This window comes from Aquila chrysaetos, chromosome 24 (genome assembly GCF_900496995.4).
Source record: "Aquila chrysaetos chrysaetos chromosome 24, bAquChr1.4, whole genome shotgun sequence".
Taxonomy (NCBI): domain Eukaryota; kingdom Metazoa; phylum Chordata; class Aves; order Accipitriformes; family Accipitridae; genus Aquila; species Aquila chrysaetos.
In genome coordinates, this window is record NC_044027.1 from 17,237,255 (window position 1) to 17,258,409 (window position 21,155).

The 21,155-nt window shown below is 55.8% G+C and overlaps 1 protein-coding gene and 1 long non-coding RNA gene across 2 annotated transcripts; one reads left to right on the forward strand and one right to left on the reverse strand.

Annotated features, from left to right (window-relative positions):
* Positions 1-4,604: 4,604 nt before the first annotated feature.
* On the reverse strand, positions 4,605-7,088 carry LOC115335044. Its single transcript, XR_003921341.2, has 2 exons — positions 7,001-7,088; positions 4,605-4,928 (listed from the first exon to the last, which is right to left on the reverse strand). It is a non-coding gene; the product is annotated as an uncharacterized LOC115335044 (long non-coding RNA).
* Positions 7,089-9,737: 2,649 nt separating this feature from the next.
* Positions 9,738-20,291, forward strand: AGPAT2 (1-acylglycerol-3-phosphate O-acyltransferase 2). The gene is made up of 6 exons (XM_030000162.2): positions 9,738-10,021; positions 14,168-14,301; positions 14,854-15,029; positions 15,208-15,303; positions 17,024-17,096; positions 18,029-20,291. The coding sequence occupies exons 1-6, from the start codon at positions 9,834-9,836 to the stop codon at positions 18,178-18,180; spliced, it is 819 nt and encodes a 272-aa protein (XP_029856022.1). The 5' UTR covers positions 9,738-9,833; the 3' UTR covers positions 18,181-20,291.
* The last annotated feature ends 864 nt before the right edge of the window (positions 20,292-21,155 follow it).

The following is a 21,155-nucleotide window of genomic DNA, read 5'->3' on the forward strand; positions in this document are numbered from 1 at the left end:
TGATCACTTCCCAGCCATGCGGTGGCTCTGCAGGCACATCCCGGAGAGCACTGTGCCCTCGGGACACGGGAGCTCTCAGGGCACCCACAGCCCTGTAATGGCCATTTACTGGCCCATAATATTTACCCAATTACATGATAATGTCATTCACTACTGAATACATTATCTTGCCAGCTAGTGCTAACAGCAAAGTACAGAGCAGCCCTGACTTGTGAGCAAGGACCTCCACCCACCCGTCCCTTCGTCCCCTCCAGAGCACCCCCTGCCACCCACCTTCCTCTGGGTGGGATGTCAGTGGTGGGTGACAGCCAGGGACAGCGTGGCCCAACGCCATCGCCGGCAGTGCCCAGAGCCGCTGCTTGGCAGGCGGCTGCAAGACCCAGAACCGAAAGCGGGGCACATGCTCACCCCCTGCTCACGCTCTCCCCTCTCCAAATTGCCATCAGGATCAGTCCTGTGCCCACAAACCAGAGGGATTTCTGTCCCGGGGGCTGTGATGACACCCGGTGTTCCCAGGCGCTGCCGCAGCTCAGGAGATGACGGATCTGGGCTCTAATGCTCTTTTCTGTGCATCTTTTAAGGATTTGAGGCTGATCGCCCGCGCTTCCTGCATGGCAGCCACAGCTGGCTCCGCACAACGCTGTCAGCTGCCTCGGCCTGCCTGACGGGCCCTGATGGGGCTGAGCGCAGCGGTTATAATTAGAAATGCTAATCAGCTCTTGTGTTTCTGGCTTGACAGCCCTGCCACCCCCAGCACAATCTTCCCTCCAATCTGTCCTATGCTCGCCCCCTCCGCTTCCTTTCCAAATCCCTGCTACTTGTAATTAAGCACTATGGAATTTGGGGGGGGTCAAAAGCTGGGGCTGCTGGGGCTCCTTGCATGCTTTGGGCCAAGGCGTGCAGCCCCTGCAGAGCTCCTGGCTTGCTGGGGACGGTTTGGGGGTCTCACCCTCCATTCACCACCAGCCCCCTGGACGGGGGACACCCCAGGGACACCCCTGCCCCTCGCCAAGAGCCGCGGCACTGAACCAGGGGGTGTAAAAGGGGCAGCCCGAGGGCTCCGCTGCAGGCAGCGCCAGGGTTAAAGGCAAAGGGTGGTGGCTGCGGCCGGGAGCCCTGCGGCTCTGCCAGCCCAGCGGCTCTGGAAGGGGAGCCGCTCTCATTAGGATTTCTGTCATGTGCCAACCAGGGGTTCTTCCCAGCCGAGGAGAAAAAGGAGCTTGCAAAGGAGCATGGACAAGGAGGCTGAGCAAGCAGATCCCTGCACAGGCTTAGCTGGTTAAGGAGTTATTCATCGTCACGGCTTGCGGTAGGAGACAAACCCGGGGGATTCCTCCCTCGTTGGTGCCCTCAGACAGCCCCTGCCAGCCCCCAGCCCCTCCGCCCTCCCCGAGCCAGAGCACTCCTGTTGCTGCGAGAGCCAGGACATGGCTTTCTCCCTGGGCATTTGGCTCCCAAAGACCGGCTTGGCAGGGGGGTCTTTCCTTGGAAGCAGGCACGGGGCTCAGCTGGCCCCAGAGGAGACAGAGGTGTGCAGGCAGGATGAGCAGCCCCGGCCGCGGTGTGCGGACACACACAGGCCAGTGTGCTCAGAGAGGGACAGCATCCAAACACGCGCTGGCTCGCAGCCGGCCATTCAGCGCTCCTCTCCCTGGCAAACAAGAGCCGGTGGCAGTACGGCGTGGCACAGACCAGGCAAAGGCTGGAGGTCCCTCGCCCCACCAGTGCCGTTCAGATGCTCACAGACATCCCTGCAACCTCCTGGGGTCGTGCCCAGCGTGCTGCTGTGTTACCAAGGGGTCAGGCTCTCCCAGCCGATATCTGAACCGCATCGAGTAACCCACGGCATCGGTAGAACACAGCTGCACCAACATGGAGCAGGAAATTAATTTCATTCAGAGCTGCAGCCTGCATGGCCATCTGAGCTGTGAAATATCGCAGCATCTCTAAGTGGTGCTGTGCTGGGAGAACACATACACAGCTCTTGGGTTTTTAAGTCAGCCTTCATCTTCCAGGAGTTCCCTGTTTATTAACCTCAGGTGGCTGCAGGAGAGAGGCTCCAGTTTGGAGGCTTGATGTGCCAAAGAGCAAAGGTTTTCAAGAAGGCAGCGGCTGCCTGAGCAAAGGAGACCCCCCCCCCTCACCTCCTCTGCCCAGGACCCCCACGCATGGCCATGCTTCACCTGGGGCAGGTGCTTGCTTGCCATGGCATGTTACAGCACAGGCTGGTGGTACGCATGCTGGAAGTAGCCAAGGGCTTCCCCCTCCTCCCCACATACTGAGCACCGTGATTTCTGGAGAAAGGGAAATAGGAGAAACAAGGAGGTATCACAGAAAGGGGGGCCAGGAGGGACAGGGCATGGTGGCTCCGGTGGTGACGGACTCGTGAAAAGGCTCTGGCAGCACAGGCAGATGACTAGGAAAGCTCCGGGGCAAGTGGGATTGGATTCATCATGACTAATTGACTCCCTCCAGTGCTGCGGTACAGGTTTCATGCATCGTGTGAGCGAGGTCCCAAGCATCCAGGAATTAATGAGGGTCTGACCCTGTCTGTGCAGCCACTTGAGTTTTTCCAGTGCAGACAGCTGGCTTAAGAGGCCCCTTTATTCTTTACATATCAGATCAATCGGGATGGTTATAATCTAGTCCTTGTGAAAGCTTGGAGCAGACTTTGCTGCCCAGCTAGCTCAAGGGGAAAAAAAGCAAGCAAGAGGGAGAGGTCATGATGAACTATTGATTGAGCAGACGGCGGTGCTGTTCCCAGAGATGGCTTTTGCAGCGAACTCGCCCGGGACAGTTTGCCTCTATATCTCTCACTAATGCTGCTCCATTGATCTTCCGTGACAGGTGGCAACTACAAGATTTTTTTAGCTGGAGTCATTAAGAGGCATTAATCAATAACAGGGGAAACAGAGAAAGAGAAACTGTTTGTTTCATAGACACATATTCCCTGTGTGGATTTTAGCCCACTGAGGTGCACATGGTTTATTTCCAGTGTCCAGGGAGGCCTGCCAGGAAAAGAATTCACCTTGTGCTGGACTCTGGCACTTGGAGGAGATCCTGAGCCAGTTGCAACACACTGGCAGCTCCGGCCAGGCTGTGCAATGAGAGGGGACCAGCTGGGGAGTTCATGGCATCCAATTCCAGGTACCCCAGCATCCTACCTGGCACCCCAAATCGCCCAGACCCTCTGTTCCCACACAAGTACCCCAGGAAGAGCTGAGTACTAATTTCACATGTCCAAAGTGCTGAGTACTGGTTTTACATCGTGCTTGTGCTAAATCCAGTTGCCGCCTGGCAGTGGTGTGATGGGTCCCAGCAGCTTGCTCAGGGATCCAGCCCTACGTTTGAGCTCAGGCCCTGCCCGGTGGCTCAGCCGGAGTTGTTTGCAAGAGAAACGGTCTTCATGCTGGAAGTGCCCCAGGCTGCATCCCTCCCTCCCGCCCTTCCCCAACAGTGTCAGTACATTTCCATTGCTCTGAGGTGGCAACACCCATTTTTCTTCTCCATGCAGCTCCTGTGCTCAGCCCCAGCAAGTGTCTGTGCAGGTGCTGGAGCCCATTTTCCCTTGGAGAGCCAGAGAAGGAAGCTGGAAATGTGCTTGGGAGCAGGACGGGATCGCCTTCAAATGTGACTGCAACGAGAGGCGGTGGTACCGGCTGCTCACCGCGAGCAGCGTGTGCTGTTGCAGGCAGAGCAGCCCTGGGGCAAGCTCGGGCTGTGGAGGTGCTGTGGGCTCCCACATGGACTGACTCCAGCTTGGGGAATAGCCTGTGACACAGAAGCTGTGCTGATATTTCATTGCACTTGCGGTCTTAGCCCAAAAACCTTTTAGCACCAGTGAATCGCGAGGTGCTGGCACACCCTGTGGCACCGCACCGGCAGGTCTGGCAACATGGGAACACCACAGGGCATGCTGCTTGCTGCCTGTGTACTGGAGGGAGCACCGGGTGAGAGCATGGCTCTTGCTAACAGGACCTGCACCAAGCAGGTACCAAGTGATGCTTCAGAGTAAGGGAAATGCCCTTTTGGAGGTGGGGATAGAGATCCCAACAGAGATCGGCTTCCCTTTCCTCTCTGGTACACATCTCGTCCTCGACTCCCAAAGCCCCAGTCTCCCGCTACTCCAGCTCTCACAGGCCACTGCGTAGTGGTAATTACTGCAGCTCCCTGGGGAAACAGGATCTTCATCTTTGCTGTAATTACAGCTACACGTCCACAGCAAAGGGATCAAAGGCAGCAGCAGAGGAGGGGATGAGGAGATTGCCGTCTCAGAAGCAGGTTGCACTGGCGGTGCATGCAGCAGGCACACTCAGGCACACGCTGGCCTTAAGCATCTGACAGAGTCACAGCCCTGAAAAGACACACACTCAGAGAGCTCAGCACCATCACCTGAATCTAGCCCAGATGGGGCAAGTTATAGTGCTGTCAGCTGGTGGCTCCCTAGATGAGAGTCTCTGATGTGGGAGATACAGCAAACCCCTCTTCAGTCCCAGGTTGCCCATCAAGAGAAGCCCTTGGCTAACAGCTTTGCCTTCCCTGTTCAGTCCATCAGCCTCCAGGTCAACCACCCAGCCCCTTCCATGAGCACACAATCCATTAGAAACAATTTGATTTCCTTTATTTACACATGACGTTTGGGAAAAAGCCTAATACTATTGCAACTGGAAAAAAAAAGTAATTCCAATTTTACAGCCTTGGGCCTGGAGGAGCTCAAGTACTGCAGCCAGACGAGATGCTGTTTCCCAGGCTGTGTCCTGTGCTTGGTACGCTCTCATTTTACTCAGAGCCTAGCGTGGGACGGATGGTGCAATGTCTTGCAGAGAACATCAGGTGCAGGGGGATTTCCAGTCTTGGTGTACAAATGCAAATGCAACAGTAAGATCTTGCAGCCTCATGTTTTCACTGCCTCCTGTTTTTGGAAAAGTCTGCCAGGAGAGAAAAATAAAAACCAGTGCTGGGGGGCACAGTGGGGTGTAAGCCCCAGCAGTAATCCTTGATGGATGGTGCATTGACTCTGCAAATACCCATCTCCAGCCTCACTGACAGCCAGAGAAGCAGTGCCGTGGCACTCAATGGGGCTGCTTGTGTGGCGGTCCTCATGTGGATAAGCATTGTGCTAAATAAGCCTTGTATCTTACGTGGATTTAAATAATTGATGGAGTTTTTCAAGGCAGAGGTAAGACAAGCTCAGAGAAAGCAAGTCTTCAAAAAGCACAGCTGAGGAATAGGTTTAGGTGTGTTAGGAGCAGCAGGGCTGGGTGTCCCAAGGCACCTGCAGAGCACAGGGACGTTTGCTACGGGGCTGGCAGGGGCTGCGTGGGGCCTGAAATCTGCAAAGCGCTCCAGTCCCTGACAAACAGGACCATAAAACCACAGCCAGCTGGAGCGAACATCTGAGCAGATAACGCAGTTACTTTCTCAGAAGAGTCACCTGTAGGTGAGTAAAGATTACAGGAAGGAAGGCTCTGATTATCTAATAGACTTTTGCAATATGTTTTCTCTCTTAATTGCGTGTTCCCAGAGTCAGACTCCCTCAGGCTCTTTCTCTTTCCAGTGACCAGTGGAGGCTGTGCATGCAGAAGCCCAGCACCAGGGCAGTTTAGCAATCTCATGCTTCTGGTTTTCGTGCAACCCTGTTGCTAGGTAGTCCTGAGGGTAAATGCAGCACTCACATACAAACCACACTGAGTTAACAGCCTGGTTCCTCCCCAAGTGTTTACTCTGTTGTCACCAGAGCGCTGACGTGTTATTACTTACACGCACTGCAACTAAAGGGATGTGACCACGGGGCAGCAGGAGCCAACGCAGCAGTTGGGGGTCAGTCTGAAGCTCTGCCTGTGTAAGTGTGGGTTTGGCCGTGGGCTTCCATGCCACCCACATGAGGAGTGGCAGGAGGGCTCCACCTCCCACGCACTGGTGCCCTTCTAGGCTGAAACAAGTGAGAGGGAAATGGGGTTCACCCACATCCTTTGCACAAACTGCTCTTAGCCGCCATCCTTGCCTTGCCGAGCAGCCTCCAGCGGGCCTTGCTGCGCGCAGCAGTAGATACAGCACAGCTCAGGTCAGACCTCTTCGCTGTCTTTGCCAGGGCAACGCTTTCAGGAGAAGATTTCAGTGATGCCATCCTACTGGTGTCAGCCCTTAGGGCAGCCTTGCTTACCGATGCAAAGATGGTCCTGGTTACCAGTCCGTAGCCCTGGCTACCAGTCCGTAGCCCTGGCTATGTGGGAGCAAGGTATAGCAGCGTAACTATATCCATATCTGATGCTGGGCTCTTTTGTGTACCCCAAGCTACGCAGAGGTGAGACTCAGTGACACCAGGCTCTGAGACATCTCTCAAAGTCAGCTGCTAGCTGAGACAGGTAAAGAGGGAAGAGGATGGATCAGTGGATGGATGGATAGACTGACAGAGGTCTGGAAGAAGTTATATCAGACGCGTGGATCATCTTACTGTCCCCAAGTCCCTGACAATCGAGGCTGCTTTGCAGCACCCAGCAGGAGGGGTTGCTGTCTAGGCGCTTGAGCAATCCGGGTCTTATTGCCGCCTGCACTATCAGCCCTTCCTGGGAGGGCTCACAAGCCATGCACATGCATGCCTTGACATGGCCAAGAACGAAGAAGCCTGGCTGGTTGCTTCCTCCTCCCCCTGCTTTTAATGTCACCAAACCCAGCTGCTGCTTTCAACACATGTCCCTTGGCAGGAGGCAAAGAGAAGCAGGCCGCCGGGTAGAGCTGCCAAAGACGCCGTGGGAAGTCAAGGGCAGACGCACGGTGTGGCAGCGGGGAGCGAGACACTGCTCTGCAGACAGACTCAGCCCTCCTTCGGCACAGCCTGTGCCTCCTGGGGGGTCCTCGCCGAGCACCCACCCGCCTGGCCTTGAGCCTCCCGCTGCTCTACAACCTGCTCAGCCCTGCACGGCGATGACAGGCGATGGCCACGTCTCTCCTTCCTTCCTACCCCGCTGAGTGCTTTCGCTCTCTTCCCTTCTCCACTCACCTTCTCCCTGCATGCGTGGGAGGTATTCTCCGTGGCTCCATTTCTTTTCCAGTCAGAAGACAGTCATCAAAAGTGAGGTCACATGTTGTTTCCAAAGGAAGCAATAAGTTAAGACAAATAAAAGATAAAAAACACAGCCAGATTATTATAAGACATCATAAAACTAAGGCCAAGGGTAATGCTCTCAGCTTTATGGCTTTTCACAGACCCAGCTGCAGAAATCCCACCATCAGCAATGCTGTGTGGACCCTTCTGCTCACTGTGCTTTGCTGTTAGCAATCTTTTACCTTTTCGAGGTAGTTTTTCAAGGCAGCTTTTCAAGGTCCCCGCTGAGGGTGCTGGAAGGTACTGGGTGCCACACGCACCCTCAACAGGCAGCGCCTGCTGCAGATAATTTACTGCCTGCTCGGTGCTGGCTGGGTGCTTGCCCCTGCCAGTGTTTCTGGACCCCGCTCAGCTACCCTACCTGCAGGGTACACTTGCAACACATCTAAATAATTCAGTCAGTAGTTTAAATATGCAAAACATGCAGCACAATCCAGTAAGCTGGTTTTTTTTTAAAAGAATTCGGAACCGCTTCGTTCTGGCAGCTGGAGTTTGGGACGGCAGGGAAGGGGTTGCCTTTGCCTCTGCCCAAAACCAGCCATGTTTCAGGGGTGATGACGCAATCCCCGTTGCGTTACGCAGCACGCTGAGGCTCACAGGCCCCTCTTCCATCAGGCAGTTTGTTATGATAATGTTAATGCACCGGGTGTCGTCATCTGGCAGCATAACTGCTTGCCTTATGAAATAACTCAGCGTGACAGCTCTGCTTGCTAGCAGGCAGGCCCATGTCTGGCTTCTAATCTGGCGTCAGAAATCACTCCTCTTCCTTGAGATACAGACTAATATTAAACATTTCATCTGCAATACTCCAGATAATCTGTTGGAGAGCGTGGGGAGAAGGGATTTACAGCCAACCTCCTTCAGAAGCCCACACATGAAGCAAACACGCAACTGCCATCCCCACCATGCCATATCTGCTAATGCCGTTTGCCGTCGGCACTGTGGCCGTGCTGGAATTCGCAATTCAGTTTCCTAATGTCAGCCGGCGTTTGCGAGTTGAGCAGATCGGCTTGCATGATGCCCCAGTGACAGATCACCAGTGACTTTCTTCCCGTGTCAACAAAAGCGAAAGTCACGAGGATAATGCAGTATTGCTCCGGGCCAGCGTATGTTCAGCTGAAAAGGTCTCGGTGACTTCCCAGGCATATGCTGGCTGGCATGGCACTGGAGCAAGGCTTTCTGAACAGCCTGCACGACGCAGGCCAGAGGGATTAATCTAATGCTGTGTCGAGATGCTAATACAATAAGGGTTCTTTGTGGCATTAGCAGGAATCATGAGACCAGCTCTGAGATGTCATTGCCTGGCAGCTGTAGGGAGTGCCGGTCTTGAGCTCTCCAGCAGAGAGGAGCTTGTCTCCTGCTTCAAGCATTAAAGCTGCCGAGGGGCAGTGAAAATCCAGTGAGCTCCCCTCCATTTTGGTGACAGCTCATTTGGGAACAGCCGCTACCTCTGTGTTGAGTTTAGGGAGAGCTGAGGGAACAAGGGTTATTTGGAAAGGGACAATCACTTTTTCTTGAGTTTTCCAGAAGCTGCAAAGCTGTGGATGCCAAGAGGATGCTCGGGACCGCAGCGCCAGGGTCACATCTTAGCCCGGTGAAGTCACCGCCACCCGCGGGACTGGGGTTTTGCTATAAAAAGTGTTGCAAAACCTGCTGAGGCCAGTGAAACAGTTTGTGTCAGTTCCAGCAGACACGCTTTCATCTCCCTTGCCAGCTTCACGCCCACAAAGCTGTTGGGCCTGATCCTGCCTAACCCCAGCGCCAGCGGGGAAAGCTCCATCCCGCTCAGCACATTTGTGCTGGTGCAAAACCAGCATCAAGCACCAGTGGAGAATGCGGGCGAGACGAGGGGCAGGGGGATGTGGCGAGCGGGTATCTGTCACAAAAATTCGCAACTGACCCATGCTGACCTCGGTCAGTTGCGAATTTTCGTGACAGACCCGAAGACCCCATACCATGCCATGAGGGGACCCGAAACCACCACGTAATGCCAAGAAGGCACCCGAAACCTGCACACCATGCCATGAGGGGACCCAAAGACCCCACATGGCACCACGAGGGACCCCCAAAGACCCCACATGGCACCACGAGGGACCCCCAAAGACCCCATATGGCACTATGAGGGACCCCCAAAGACCCCATATGGCACTATGAGGGACCTGAAGACCCTACATGGCACCATGAGGGGACCCGAAGTCCTCCTCAGCAGGCCACGAGGGACTCAAAGCCCCCACATAGCATCATGAACAGACCCAAAGCCCCTACACCACGCCGTGAGGGTCCCAAAACCCCCACATAGCGCCATCAGGGACCCAAACACCCCCCCACGGCACCATGAGGGGACCCCAAAGACCTTACACGGCACCATGACGGGAGCGAAACCGCCCCCATGGCACCACGAGGGACCCAAAGACCCCCCCCCCCCAGGGCTCCACGAGGGGACCAAAAGCCCTCCTCACCGTGCCATGCGGGCACCCGAGACCCACACAGCACCACGAGGGGACCCCAAGTCCCCCCCGCCAGGTCTCCACAAGATCCCGCCGCGCCCCGAGGAGACCGGCCCGCCCTGAGGGGAGCGGCGGGGCGGCGGCGGGCGGGGCGGGCTGGGCCGTCCGCGCCGCCCACATAAAGGCGGGGGCCGGCCCGCGCCGCTCGTTGCGGCGGCTTACTTCGTCTCGGTCGCCTCCTCCGTGTCGGGCGGGTGGTGCGGTGTCAGTGGTCCGGCGGCATGGAGCTGGGGTGGTTGCTGTGGGGCGCGGGGGTGCTGCTGCTGCTTCACGTCCTGATGGAGCTCAGCCCCGCCGTCAACTTCGCGCTGCGCATCGGCTTCTACTGCCTGCTGTGCGTCGTCGGCTCGGCGCTGGCGGCGCCCGTCTGCCTCCTCGTCAACGGCGGCCGCACCGTCAAGAACATGAGGTGAGGAGGGGGTGGCCGAGGCGAGGTGGGGGGGAGCCAGCCCCGCCGACACGGGGCCGGGGACACACACACACACACACGGGTGTCATGGCAGGGCCCAAGGCACGGGCGGGTGAAACACAAACTGGGGAGATCGGTTTCAGTCCCAGCCTCCGGGCCGGGGGGGGGGGGGGGCTGATGGTGGCCTCCTTTACCTCAGGGCTGTGACAGACCCTCAGGTGGCTGCTTTGCCTTTTGGTTGCCTTTTGGCTCATGGAGGGTGCTGGGGGGGCTGCTCTGGCCCATAGCTGTGCCCTCACCTTCAGGGAGACCCGTTTGGGGATGAGTGCCCTTCAGAGGGGCCTGGAAGGTGTGAGGATGGTGGCAAGCAGCCATGCTCCAGGGGCTGGCCGGGTTTTGGGGGAAGCCGCACGACAGCGGTGTTTGTTTGGGTTTGGTTTTTTGTTTTTTTGTTTTTTACCCTTCCAGAAGCAGAGGCTGTGCCAGCAGGGCTGCCCGCTGGCAGACGGTGTTTAATATTCTGCCCTCAGCCTGGTGCAGGGAGCCCAGCGGCCATGCAGCCGCCCCGGGCATGCTTGTTGCTGTCAGGCCTTGCTGCCTGTGTCCTCTGACAGGATGCCTGGGGCGGTGGCTGAGGAGCTGCTGGAGAAAAGCAGCTCTTCTACATGCGAAGGCACATTTTTAAGGGCAGAGCCGGCACTTCTGCTGGCAGCACAGGAGAACTTGGGCTCTTTGCTCTCCCGTAGGCAGCTTTTTACCTACTCTAACCATCTGTGTCTAGGCCAGGTTATATGGGTGTGGCGGAAAGGCGAGCCCTGTTGCCTTTATACGTCCTTTTGGATCAAAGGTTGGGCAGCATCTCAGCTGGTGGAGCTGGACTTTGTTTTGCAGTGTGGCTCTCGCAGGCAGGACTCAGGGTGGAGTGAGCGGGCGCAGGGTACTGATGTGCTGCATTGTGGGCTCAGCCCTGCCTGCCCAAGCTGATGGTCTGCGATCCACTCTGGTGCTGTGGCCCCAGGCACTGGAAACAGCTGTCTGTCTCCAGCTTTGGTTGCCTTGGCTCGCTCAGGAGCAGCTTTCCAATGCACAGCCAGCTTCGCAGCTGGGAGAATTTATGATGTCAGTTATAGAGGCATTCTTTTTTTTCTTTTTCCCACCCCTAAAACTTTGTAAATCTCCTGTAAACTTAAAGGGATTCTTTGGGAACAAGAACTCCTTGCACTGGACACCTCCTCATGTTGAAACTCAGAGCTGAATTTTGGCCAGGACCACCCTTTTCCTGTAACTTAAGCCCATCGTTTCCATGTACTGGCACTGGGTGATGATCCTGGTCATGTATCCCAGCCCCTGGGAGGTCTGTGGCTGAGGTGATCCAATGAGCTCCTTATTTCTACAACAACCCAGTCTGCTTATTCCGGCTTGGGAAAGGGGGTTGGAGCAGAGCACGTGCTGGTAGACAGACAGCGATAACAGTGTCGCTGCCTGGCGCAGAACACCCCGTCCTTGCTGTGCTCCTGGCTCCAGTGCCAAGCTGGTGTGACTTGGAAGAGGTTGCCCTCTGTGTCTGATAGAGCTGTTTATCTAGCGGCGAAACCTCTTGCAAGAGCTTCCAATCTGGTAAGCACACTTCATTAATCCTTGAAAATCAGAGGATCCTAAAAAGGCCTTTGTCACAGGCTGTGGAGCAGAGCACATGAAGCTGTGGGCTGTTGGCTTTCAGACTCAGGCTGTTACGGATGCACTGAAAAGGCACATTCCCTCTCAGTTTTTCTACTCTCTCCTTGTGTCTGGCAATAAGTGCATCAGATTTACAGCTCTCTGCAGCTGTGACTGCACCAAGTCAGGATCGTTCATACCAGAAGAGAAGCTGCTTGCAGGGTTGGAGGGGAGTAGGACCCATCTGCTTAACCCTGTGGATGACGTGGCCAGCTCAGCAGGGCTGCCAGTCACCCGGTGGTTCTTCACTTGCTCTAAGCTCTGCCCCTTTGCCTCTTTCAGTGGCTCAGGCCACATCTTGTGCAAGGAAACGCCTGCTCCTTACTGGCAGGAGGAAGTTGGATGGTTGGTCTTGAGTAATGTGTAACCAGCCTCTCCCGGCAGCTACTGAGCAGTGTGACTTCCAGAGCAGTGACCTCTTTTTTGGTTGGCAGTCAGAAGGGAGGAGAAGTCGGATTTAGGTCAGTCTGGTGGCATGGCATCCCCCATGACCTCACCGATTTGTGTCACCCTGCCTCTCCTTACCTGCCCCTTCATCTCTTCACCCAGACTGCACTCCTCTAACCTCAGTGCAGGCCCGTGGTGCTTGGGGACTCTGCAGCCTGTGCACCTCCCCGTGTCCTTTCCCTGAGTGCGGCTGTAACCTTTGCAGCAAGTTTCAATGCTGAGGGACCGATAGCAGCAGTATCACTCAGCTGTGTCACCTGTGAACGTTGGCCTGGCCTGAACTCTAGCATCAAAGCCAGCGCCTGGGCCATCTGCATGGTGGGGCACCCCACGGAGCTATGGACCCTGCTGTGGGTAGGAGCATGCTGGGGAAAGTTGTGTTGACAGAGGCGTGCGGTTGAAGAGCTGATGGCAGGGGTGGGGATACTTTTGGAGAGCAGATGCTGGGAGCTGCTGCCAGGCCAGGATGAGATGCTGGCCAGGTGCTCATCTCCCACCCTGGGTGACAGGGGTGCTTTCCAGGCTGATGGTGCTACACAGCTCTCTGGCTGGATGCTGTGGTGGGGGAGAAGCTGACACTGTCCCTCAGTCTCCTCCTGCAAGGAGGAAGGCTCCATCCCCTGTCTGCCAGGGAGAAGGTGGGCCCTGAGGCAAGGCATCCAGCTCCTTGCCAGAGGGCAGGTCAGCTCCTGAATCTGCTCTAGGGGAGAGCAGAGCAGAGCTGGTGGCTGCTTCTGGGATCTTTGTTCATGTGCACGCTCCTCTGCCTCCTATCCTGGCAAATGGCTGCTCCCCTGCCCAAAATAGCCCCTGTGTGCTGCCAGCTTCTGGCTGCGTCCTTTGGCCCAGTTGGAGGGTCCCCAGCTCCCACCTGTCTGGGGGTGGCGCAGATGGGCCCTGCTCCCATGGGCTGGCAGGGTCCGGGCTGGTGAGCCTGGGCTGGCTGTGCTCAGCAAGGGCATGGCAACCTGCTTGATGCATTGGCAGGGCTGAGTGGAGCTGCTGGTGTCTCCTGCCAGCTGGGCCCCCAGCCCTCAGCGCAGGGGAAGAAAGCTGTGAGCTCTGTGGACAGACCTGTAGATCCACTGGGGAAGTGAACTGACAGGCAGAAGCTATTTGCTTGCAGGTGGGTTTGCCAGGGGCACCTAGCCTCTGCCAAGCTACGTGGGGAGCATCCTGTTTGCTGCTTGCATCCTTGAGTTGTAAAGGGAAGTGTTTTTCACCTTCATTCTCCTCTGTTCTTGGAATCCCCTGGGGTAATGGCACCCCGTGTTTGTTTGTATCATTAAGCAGCATCTTCCAGCAGTGCAAGGAGTGGAATTGGCAGAGTCTTCCTTGGGTGACGGGTATGCAGGCTAATACCCATGTGCTGCGGAGTGGCAGCTCCTATGAGAAATGTTTGAAAAACTTGAGGGGCTCTGCTGATTTCAGGAAGAAAACATTGGTAGTGTCAGAGCAGACTACAGCCATGGCATAGGGGGAAGCAAACAGCACTAAATGCCAGAAGCTGGCAGCACACAGGGGCAGCAGGAGGAGTGGTCCTAGATCCAGTGCTGAAACCAGTGTCCATCCCTCCTGGATGTTGGAGGGCTTCCAGTTTGCCCTCTGTTTGCAGGGCTCTTGCAGCTGCACTAGGCTGGACTTGCCTCTTCTGAAGAGCCTGTAGTGAGCCTGGTTGTGAGCTGATGCTGTCAGCTTGAAGGAAGCATGGACTGTCGAGTCTGGCTGTACTGGCCTCAAAGTTGCAATCAGCTTCCCCCAGGCTTCCTGTAAAATTCCCACACTGGGAGTGGACAGGGCTTAGCATGCAACTGATGCACCTCGTGCACATGAGACCATGCAGGACAGACACCTGGGTGGACCACAGGGCAAATGAGACTGGATGTTCTCTGTCACAGAGCTCTTGTCTGCTTCCACCCACCCTGGGTATAGCAGACCCTGTGGCTTCCCTGCCCTGCTGCTGACTGCTCTTCTCTTCTGCAGAATCATCAAAACTGTGGTCAAGACCTTCAAGTATTTCCTTGGCGTGAGGTTTGAGGTGAAGGGACTGGAGAACTTTGAGATGGAGGGCCCTGCTATCATTGTGTCCAACCACCAGAGCATCCTCGACATGATGGGTGAGGAGCTGGTGGGAGGGAGGGAGCAGTTCTCTTGCTCACCATCAGAGAAATCCTGCTCATATCTCCTGGCCAAGCAGCCGCCTGCCCTGGCCAGTCTGTGCTACTGAGCCAGCTGGTCCAGCTTTCTCTGTCAGTGCTGGTTGCAGGAAGGGTCTCCCCTCACTCTGAGCTATCACACCCCTGTGCAGCATCCCAGGTACTGCTCAGCTTCAGGTGCTTCTCAGCTCCCTTTTACATCCCTGCCTCGCTGATAGCCTGGCTGGCCTAGCATGTGTGTCAGTGTGCCCGGTGGCCCTGCTGGGCACCCTGGGGCCAAGGAGCAAGCTGCCTCTTGAGGGGTCTTGCTATGACCTGCAGCCACCCTGCCACTGTAATTCTGCTGTGTGCCAAGTCTCCTTCTGCTCTGTTGATGGCAGCAGAAGCCAGCAGAGAAACGAGGCACTGGCCTGACCCTGGTACTCTCCTCCACACCCCAGACTGTGTTTCTTGTCCCATCTGAGTGCAGGTGGGGGGGTGACTGCTGGGTCTCACCCTCTGTTGTCACGTTAGGGCTGATGGAGGTCCTGCCTGACGATTGTGTCCAGGTGGGCAAGAAGGAGCTGATGTATGCTGGAACTGTGGGGCTCATCATCTACCTCGGTGGTGTCATCTTCATCAACAGGAAGAGCACAACCAGTGCCAAGATGGTGATGGCAGAGGTGGCCAAGACTATGGCAGCTGACAACGTGAGTGTGACTGTGGGGCTTGGTGGGGTGGCATGGGGGGATGTGGAACTCCTGGTGCTGGCTCACCTGGAGTTACAGCCACCTGCAGCTCTTGGCAAGGCTGGCTGGTGGCTCAGCCAGCAGGAAGGGAGCACTGCAAATGGACTGCTGGAGCAGAGCCTTATCTCCCCATGTGCAGGTGAAGGTGTGGGTGTACCCAGAGGGCACAAGGAACTGTACTGGGGATCTGCTGCCGTTCAAGAAAGGAGCATTTCACCTGGCTGTCCAGGCACAGGTAACAGCGCTTTGCTCCTGCACGGGGACCCTGAATGCTTTTGCAGTGGCACAGTAGACTGGTCATGCAGTGGTATGGTTTATTTGCTCTCAAGTGAGCTGTGCTCCCAGGTGGCAGCTGAGCTCCTCAGCCAAACCACCATTAGGTGTCAGAAGTGCTGCCCAGCAGGAGCCTTTTTCCATGCCCTGCAGGAGTGAAATGACTTCTGTGGACGGGTGGCTGCAGACAGTGGAGAAGCTGCCTCGTCCTCTCTCCTGACTGCCCCAGCACTGCCTTCCCAGGCTCCCATCTGGAGGGCAGAGTGTGGGGGACAGGCACACTTGACCCCTTAGCTCTAGGCTTTGCAGGCAGCTGCCTGGCAGTGTGGCGGTGCAGTGTCTGTGACCTGCTCCTGGGAGCACAGCTGCAGCACAGAGCTTGCTTCTGGCAGGGAGCCCGGTGGGTGCTGCACTTTGTGAGCTTGCCTGGTGAATCCTAAAGCTGTTGATGCATTTCTCAATCCCCCAGGTTGCAATAGTGTAGTGTTGGTTCAGAATTGTTAATGCTAGTGCTTTAGAACAATATCTGGGCTTGGTCTGTGTGGAAATAGCTGCTCCCTCCCAGACAACCATATGGTGCTGCTTAAATGCCTTCTCCAAAATGACAAGATCCATGAGCAGGTAGTGGAGGAGCAGACAGACAGCTCCTTGGCTTCAGAGAGCTAGATCTCTCTGCACTCTTGAAGGAGCGGTGGTGCTTGCCTGGGCAGAGCTCTGGGGCAGTGTGCCAGGGATGCTGAAGACCTGGCTGCGCTACCTGGGCCCAGGTGGTTGCTGGAAGCTGGGCCACCCTGCTCGGCTCCCAGGTGCTGGGGACTAGGTGCTGGAGAGGTGGCTGGGAGGAGATGGGTGCCTTGCCTTCCTGTGCATGCTCTGCCTTGCTTCTCAGAACTAGGATGACTTGAGGCCTGAGGGGAAACTGCTTTCCCTAAAAGAGGTGTTATAGCAGGGATCCTGGACAAGGGAGTAGGTGCCAGATCTCATGCTGGGTTCAATTGGCCAAGCCCAGGGTGTAGCCTGCATTGTACTATCCTCATTCCTGCCAGGGTGATGCAACCAAAGCAGGGGCTGGCTGCTGCTAGAAGGAAGGGACAACAGTGGAAATGGTACCCACCTCTGCTAACCCTCCCCCTGAGTCACTGACTGTAAATTGTGTCTGTGTTATCAGCACTGAAATAATGACTCTGTGCCTGCCCTCCTGGCTGTGTCTCTGCCTGTCTGAAGCTTTCCTGGGAGCAAGTGATTGCAGCTGGCGACTCCTTTTCTTAGAAGCTGAAGGCACACCAGCTAGCCTGCCCCAAACATGTGCTTGTACAGCATGGCAAGGCCTGTCAAAACAGGCATCCTCCAATGTTTGCAGGTCAGAAAATACCTGAGTTTTGAAGCCTGGCTTGGGATGAGAAGCCCTGAGAGCCAGTGCTGACCTGAGGTTGAAGTGTAACTTGGCCCTAGTGCCTTGAATGTCCCTGTGCCTTGAGCTGCTGGGGAGTGGCTTCAATCCCATTTGACTCCTGACTGTCCCAACCTTTGGAATTGGGTTTTGCTTGTGGGGCTGTGTGTGCCCTCTATATCTGAGAGCCAGGCCAGGTCAGCTCTGCTGCATGGCATTTGCTGCTTATCTCTGGCCTGCCCTGAGTTGCTGCAGTGCAAGTAACTCCTCTTTTTTCGTCTTCTTCCCCAAGGTTCCAGTGATCCCCGTGGTGTATTCCTCCTTCACAACCTTCTATAACCCAAAGAAGAATTTATTTACATCAGGTACCAAAGAGCCTGAGGGTCTTTACAGTCACTCGGAGACAGGGTTGATGCCATACCCATGTGGAGATCTGGTTCACAAGGGTGTGGGAGGGAAGCGGAGCTAGGGTGAACAGGAGGAGTCCTTCTGGGAGATGTGTGGAGTCAGTTCAAAGCACTTGGCACCAGAGTCTGAGCTGGGTTAACTCTGGAAAGAATGTAATTAAGTACAGTGAGGGATGTTTTCATTAAAAATTGGATACCACCTCTCCTTTTCATAACTGGCACAGCCCAAGTCATTTGGTGAGGGCTTGGGGGAAGAAGCAAGCATGCTCTGCCTCCTGACCTTTCAAAGCCAGGACCTCTCTGCAGGCAAACCAAGGAAGCTGCTCATATCAAAGCTCTGAAGTCTGTCAGTACAAGTGCTGGGCAGAAAGTTGGCTTTCAGTCAACTTGGAGCAGTAACTCATTTCTGGGAGGAAGCCATGCTTGTCATGTTCCCTGCCTGAATGGCTGGAGCCAGCCAAAGGTAGGAGGGTTAGACAGAAGCAGATGGAGGGAGCACCGGGTGCAGGCTGTGCCTGGCATGGCCCTGGAGCTGAGTGGGTCCATGGCCCTGGGGTCCCCCTACTCTCTTGGCCAGCAGATGGGAGCAGAGCAGGGACACCGGCCTTGGAAAAGGGCAAGTTCTGGCTGGTCTGTCAGTTTGGGGCACAATGGATATACTCTGTTTGGTGCAGCTGTTCAAGGGCCGTGTCTAATCCCCAGAGCAATCTCTCACCCCTGAGACCAGTGCAGCCTCTGCCCGTGCTCCAGGGATGGATGCCTGAAGCCCTGTGGGGGCATGAGGGCTGTGCGGGGGCTGTCCAGGGCAGGGGGAGCAGGGGTCCTGGGAGGGCAGAGAATGGTGCTCCTGTGGCATGTGGGTTTCTCATAGGCTCTTCTCTTGTTCCCAGGCAAAATCAAGGTTGAGGTTCTGCCTGCAATAGAGACCAAAGGCCTGACATCAGGTGATGTCTCTGACCTCACTGACAGATGCTTCCGCACCATGAGGGAGACCCTCTTCAGGCTGTCAGGCTGTCCAAGCGAGGCAAAGGACTCCTCCTAGATGCCTCTCCAGTGGCATCACCATGTGGTGGTGGCTGAAGGGACCTGTCTGTTGCCAAATACCGAAGGAACTTCTCTTCCTCTGCAGTGACTTCTAACTCTGGGAACACCATGGACTGGCACACGCAGGGTGTCGAGCCAGGGCTGAGTTTCCCCACTGAGTGGATTTCTCTTATGGGTTCATTATCTCGCAATGAAATATCTCCTTTTTCTGAATTTCTCAGGCATCAAACTTGTGCTACCAAAGGGCTGAATGACCAGAGAGGTGAGTTCCCACAGCTCAGGCAGCTAGTGTGGGGCGACAATGAAAACCTGGCTGGAGGCTGGGCTCTGCCTCATGTGAGTGTCCCTGCACCTGTGTTCCTGCAGGCTCAGCTAGTGTTGGCCTGGCCCTGTGCTCTCCCAGATGGAAACCACCAGGCAGTGGTTTGTATCTGCATGACCTTGGTGCTGCTCAAACAGGGCTGAGAATCAGACGAAAGTCCAGACTCTGGCTCTTTGGCAGCACTGGGGGTGTGGCATCCTCCCTGGAGCACTGCTATCCAGCGTGGTGAAGCTCATGGGTGGTCTCTGGGGCAGGGCCTCTCTCCTTGAGAGACACCCTAGGGTCACAGCAGCATCTTGTACTGGGGCTCTGCGTTGCCCAGGTACTCTAGAGCCAAGTCTCTTACTTCTGAAGGAAGCACCCAGGGCCAATAACCTCAGCTGGGCTGCAAATGGGAATGTGTGGGGCCAGTCAGCCTTGTAGTGTCTCTTCAGGCTTGATTGCCTTGTCTGAACAAGTGTCCTTGCTCATTGAGGGGTGCAGCAGCAGAGAGGGAAGCTGCAGTCTGACCAAACCAGCATATATGGTCTGGGCAGAGTTTAGCTGAATGCTGTCCAGCCTTGCTGGTTTAGTCATCTTCTAAACGAAACCCCACACTTGTTTCTACCATTCAGAGCCACCAGCTTGATTTTAAAAACTGCACAGATCTGTCAGAGTCCTGGGCAAACCTGTCCTTGTGTGTGATTTGTTTGTGGCATGCCTCTGGATGCCATGTGTGACATGTACCTGGGTTGGCTCAGAGCTTCCTTGGTGTTGGGAAACTGTGCTGCCAACTCCCTGCTGTGGTGGTGCTTCAGCCTGGTTGCAGCAGGCGTGCTGGTGCCTACGGTACCCGTTGCAGATGCAAAGGGCTCTGTCATGCTCGTTTTGCCACTTGTCATGGTCAGCACTGGCCGAAAGATGGTGCCTATCTCGTGTGTCTTTGCTGATCTCAGTGGAGCTGCTGCTCTGCAAGGCTTGTAAAACTCCTGCAGAGCCGCAGGGTGGGTGAGCTGCAACTGTAATGGGGCTTGGAAGGCTTCAGCTCTCCCTTTGAGGGAAATGGACTCCTTTCCCTGTTCACATAAAGGGGTTTCCCCTGTGCTTTGGGGTGATGGACCAGCAGGGCTCCTGGATCCCTTGCTGTGAGCTGCAGAAGCATTGATGCCCTCTGTGAAGAGCAAGGCCGGGTAAGGTCCATGGTTCCAGGGGGTAACCTTCACCTCCAATTTGGGTTCAGGGAGGCTTTAGCTCTCCTTTTTGTGGTGCAGGGTGTATATAACCTTGAGATAAGCCACCTGGGCTACTCGGGTAACCAATGCAACTGGCTTTTGCAGCCTGTCTGGGGCTGCGTTGGTGGAATTGCGGTCATATGGCATTTTGGTGTTAAAGCCTCAACTGGGAATGGAAGGGAGTTCCTGTAGAGCCAGCGGTCCCCAAGGGAGGGAGCCCTCGGGCTGAGCTGGTGCTGGTGGGGGCCAGGGGGCTTTATCAGAGGGGCCTTACAGTACAGACTCAGGGGTCAGACCCGCTGTGGGATGGGTCGGGGTGGGAGGATGGGAACCAAACTAGCACTGTGTAAGCGGCAGATAAAGGGCTGTCATGGAGGTTAAACCCAGGAGGGTCCTGGGAGGGCTCCTGGGGGGGATAACCATGTCCATGGAGTGATTCCTGCAGCATCCTTCCCTGGGAGGAGGGAGCAGTGCCTCTGTGTGCAGTTGTCTGCTGTTCACTTTTAATTGGGTTGAGAATAATGTTATGTGCTTTTTTAAAAAAAAAAAAAGTACACCTTTGGTTATTTAAATAAAGGAGACTCCTGGTCTTGTGTGGGAGCTGGGGGAGGCGGGCTGCCGTAGGAGGAAGAAGGGTGCTGACCTGTCAGCTCTTGCGGGGGGTGGGTTTGGTGATTGAGGAGCAATGGCAGGTCCCTGTCCCCACCCTGTGCCCCACAGGCAGAAGGGCTGTCCTTCTGCACCCCAGCCTCACACTGAGCCACAGCCTGGCCTGAACTAGGAGGACAAATGCAGGCAGGGACCTGCCCAGGGGAAGAGGAGGGTGGTGCCTGTATGGATGGGAGCCCATGTCAAAGCAGGGCCCTGGAGCAAGCACCTGTCCAGCCAGTAACGATCCCACAGCCTCAGCGTGCGCAGCAGGAGGCTTTATTTTGGTACAACCCCTGCAGCACCCTGTTGCCCATGTGGCTCCTCCTGCATCTCTGCTCTAGGCAAGGAGGAAAGCGTACCAGGTTGGTCATGTCTGCTGTGCTGTAGCAGTGTCCTTGGGCTTGAGCAAACGGTGCTGGGGGGGAGGTAGGTAGATGTTCCGTGGGCTGACAGCACAGTGGCTGTTGGGTCTGGGAGAGACCAGCTAACCCAACAGCCAGTGCTCTTGTCAGTGTAAACACCTGGGCTTGCCAGGCCTCGGTCCTCAATGCAGGCATGCAGAGGATTTTCCCTCCCTCCTTGGCCTCACCCTGTTGACGCTACTGAGTGGCACAGGTTGTCCCTGTCTGCTCTGTGCCGATGATGGGAGTGTCACAATAGAAAGGTTTTTCTATTAAAACAAGTAAAAACAGACTCTCTGCACCTTCAGGTCCATGTAAAACCATCAGCCTTGTTACTGCTCTGTAGGGCCCAGGGATGGTGCAGAAGACTGCGAGCAGGAGCAGGTAA

Bases quoted from the DNA above. Each gene is read 5' to 3' on its own strand.
- AGPAT2 (XM_030000162.2), top strand. From the start codon at position 9,834: ATGGAGCTGGGGTGGTTGCTGTGGGGCGCGGGGGTGCTGCTGCTGCTT. The intron at 14,302-14,853 runs GTGAGGAGCTGG...TTGTCACGTTAG, and splicing joins GAGCATCCTCGACATGATGG to GGCTGATGGAGGTCCTGCCT. The intron at 15,030-15,207 runs GTGAGTGTGACT...CCCCATGTGCAG, and splicing joins AGACTATGGCAGCTGACAAC to GTGAAGGTGTGGGTGTACCC.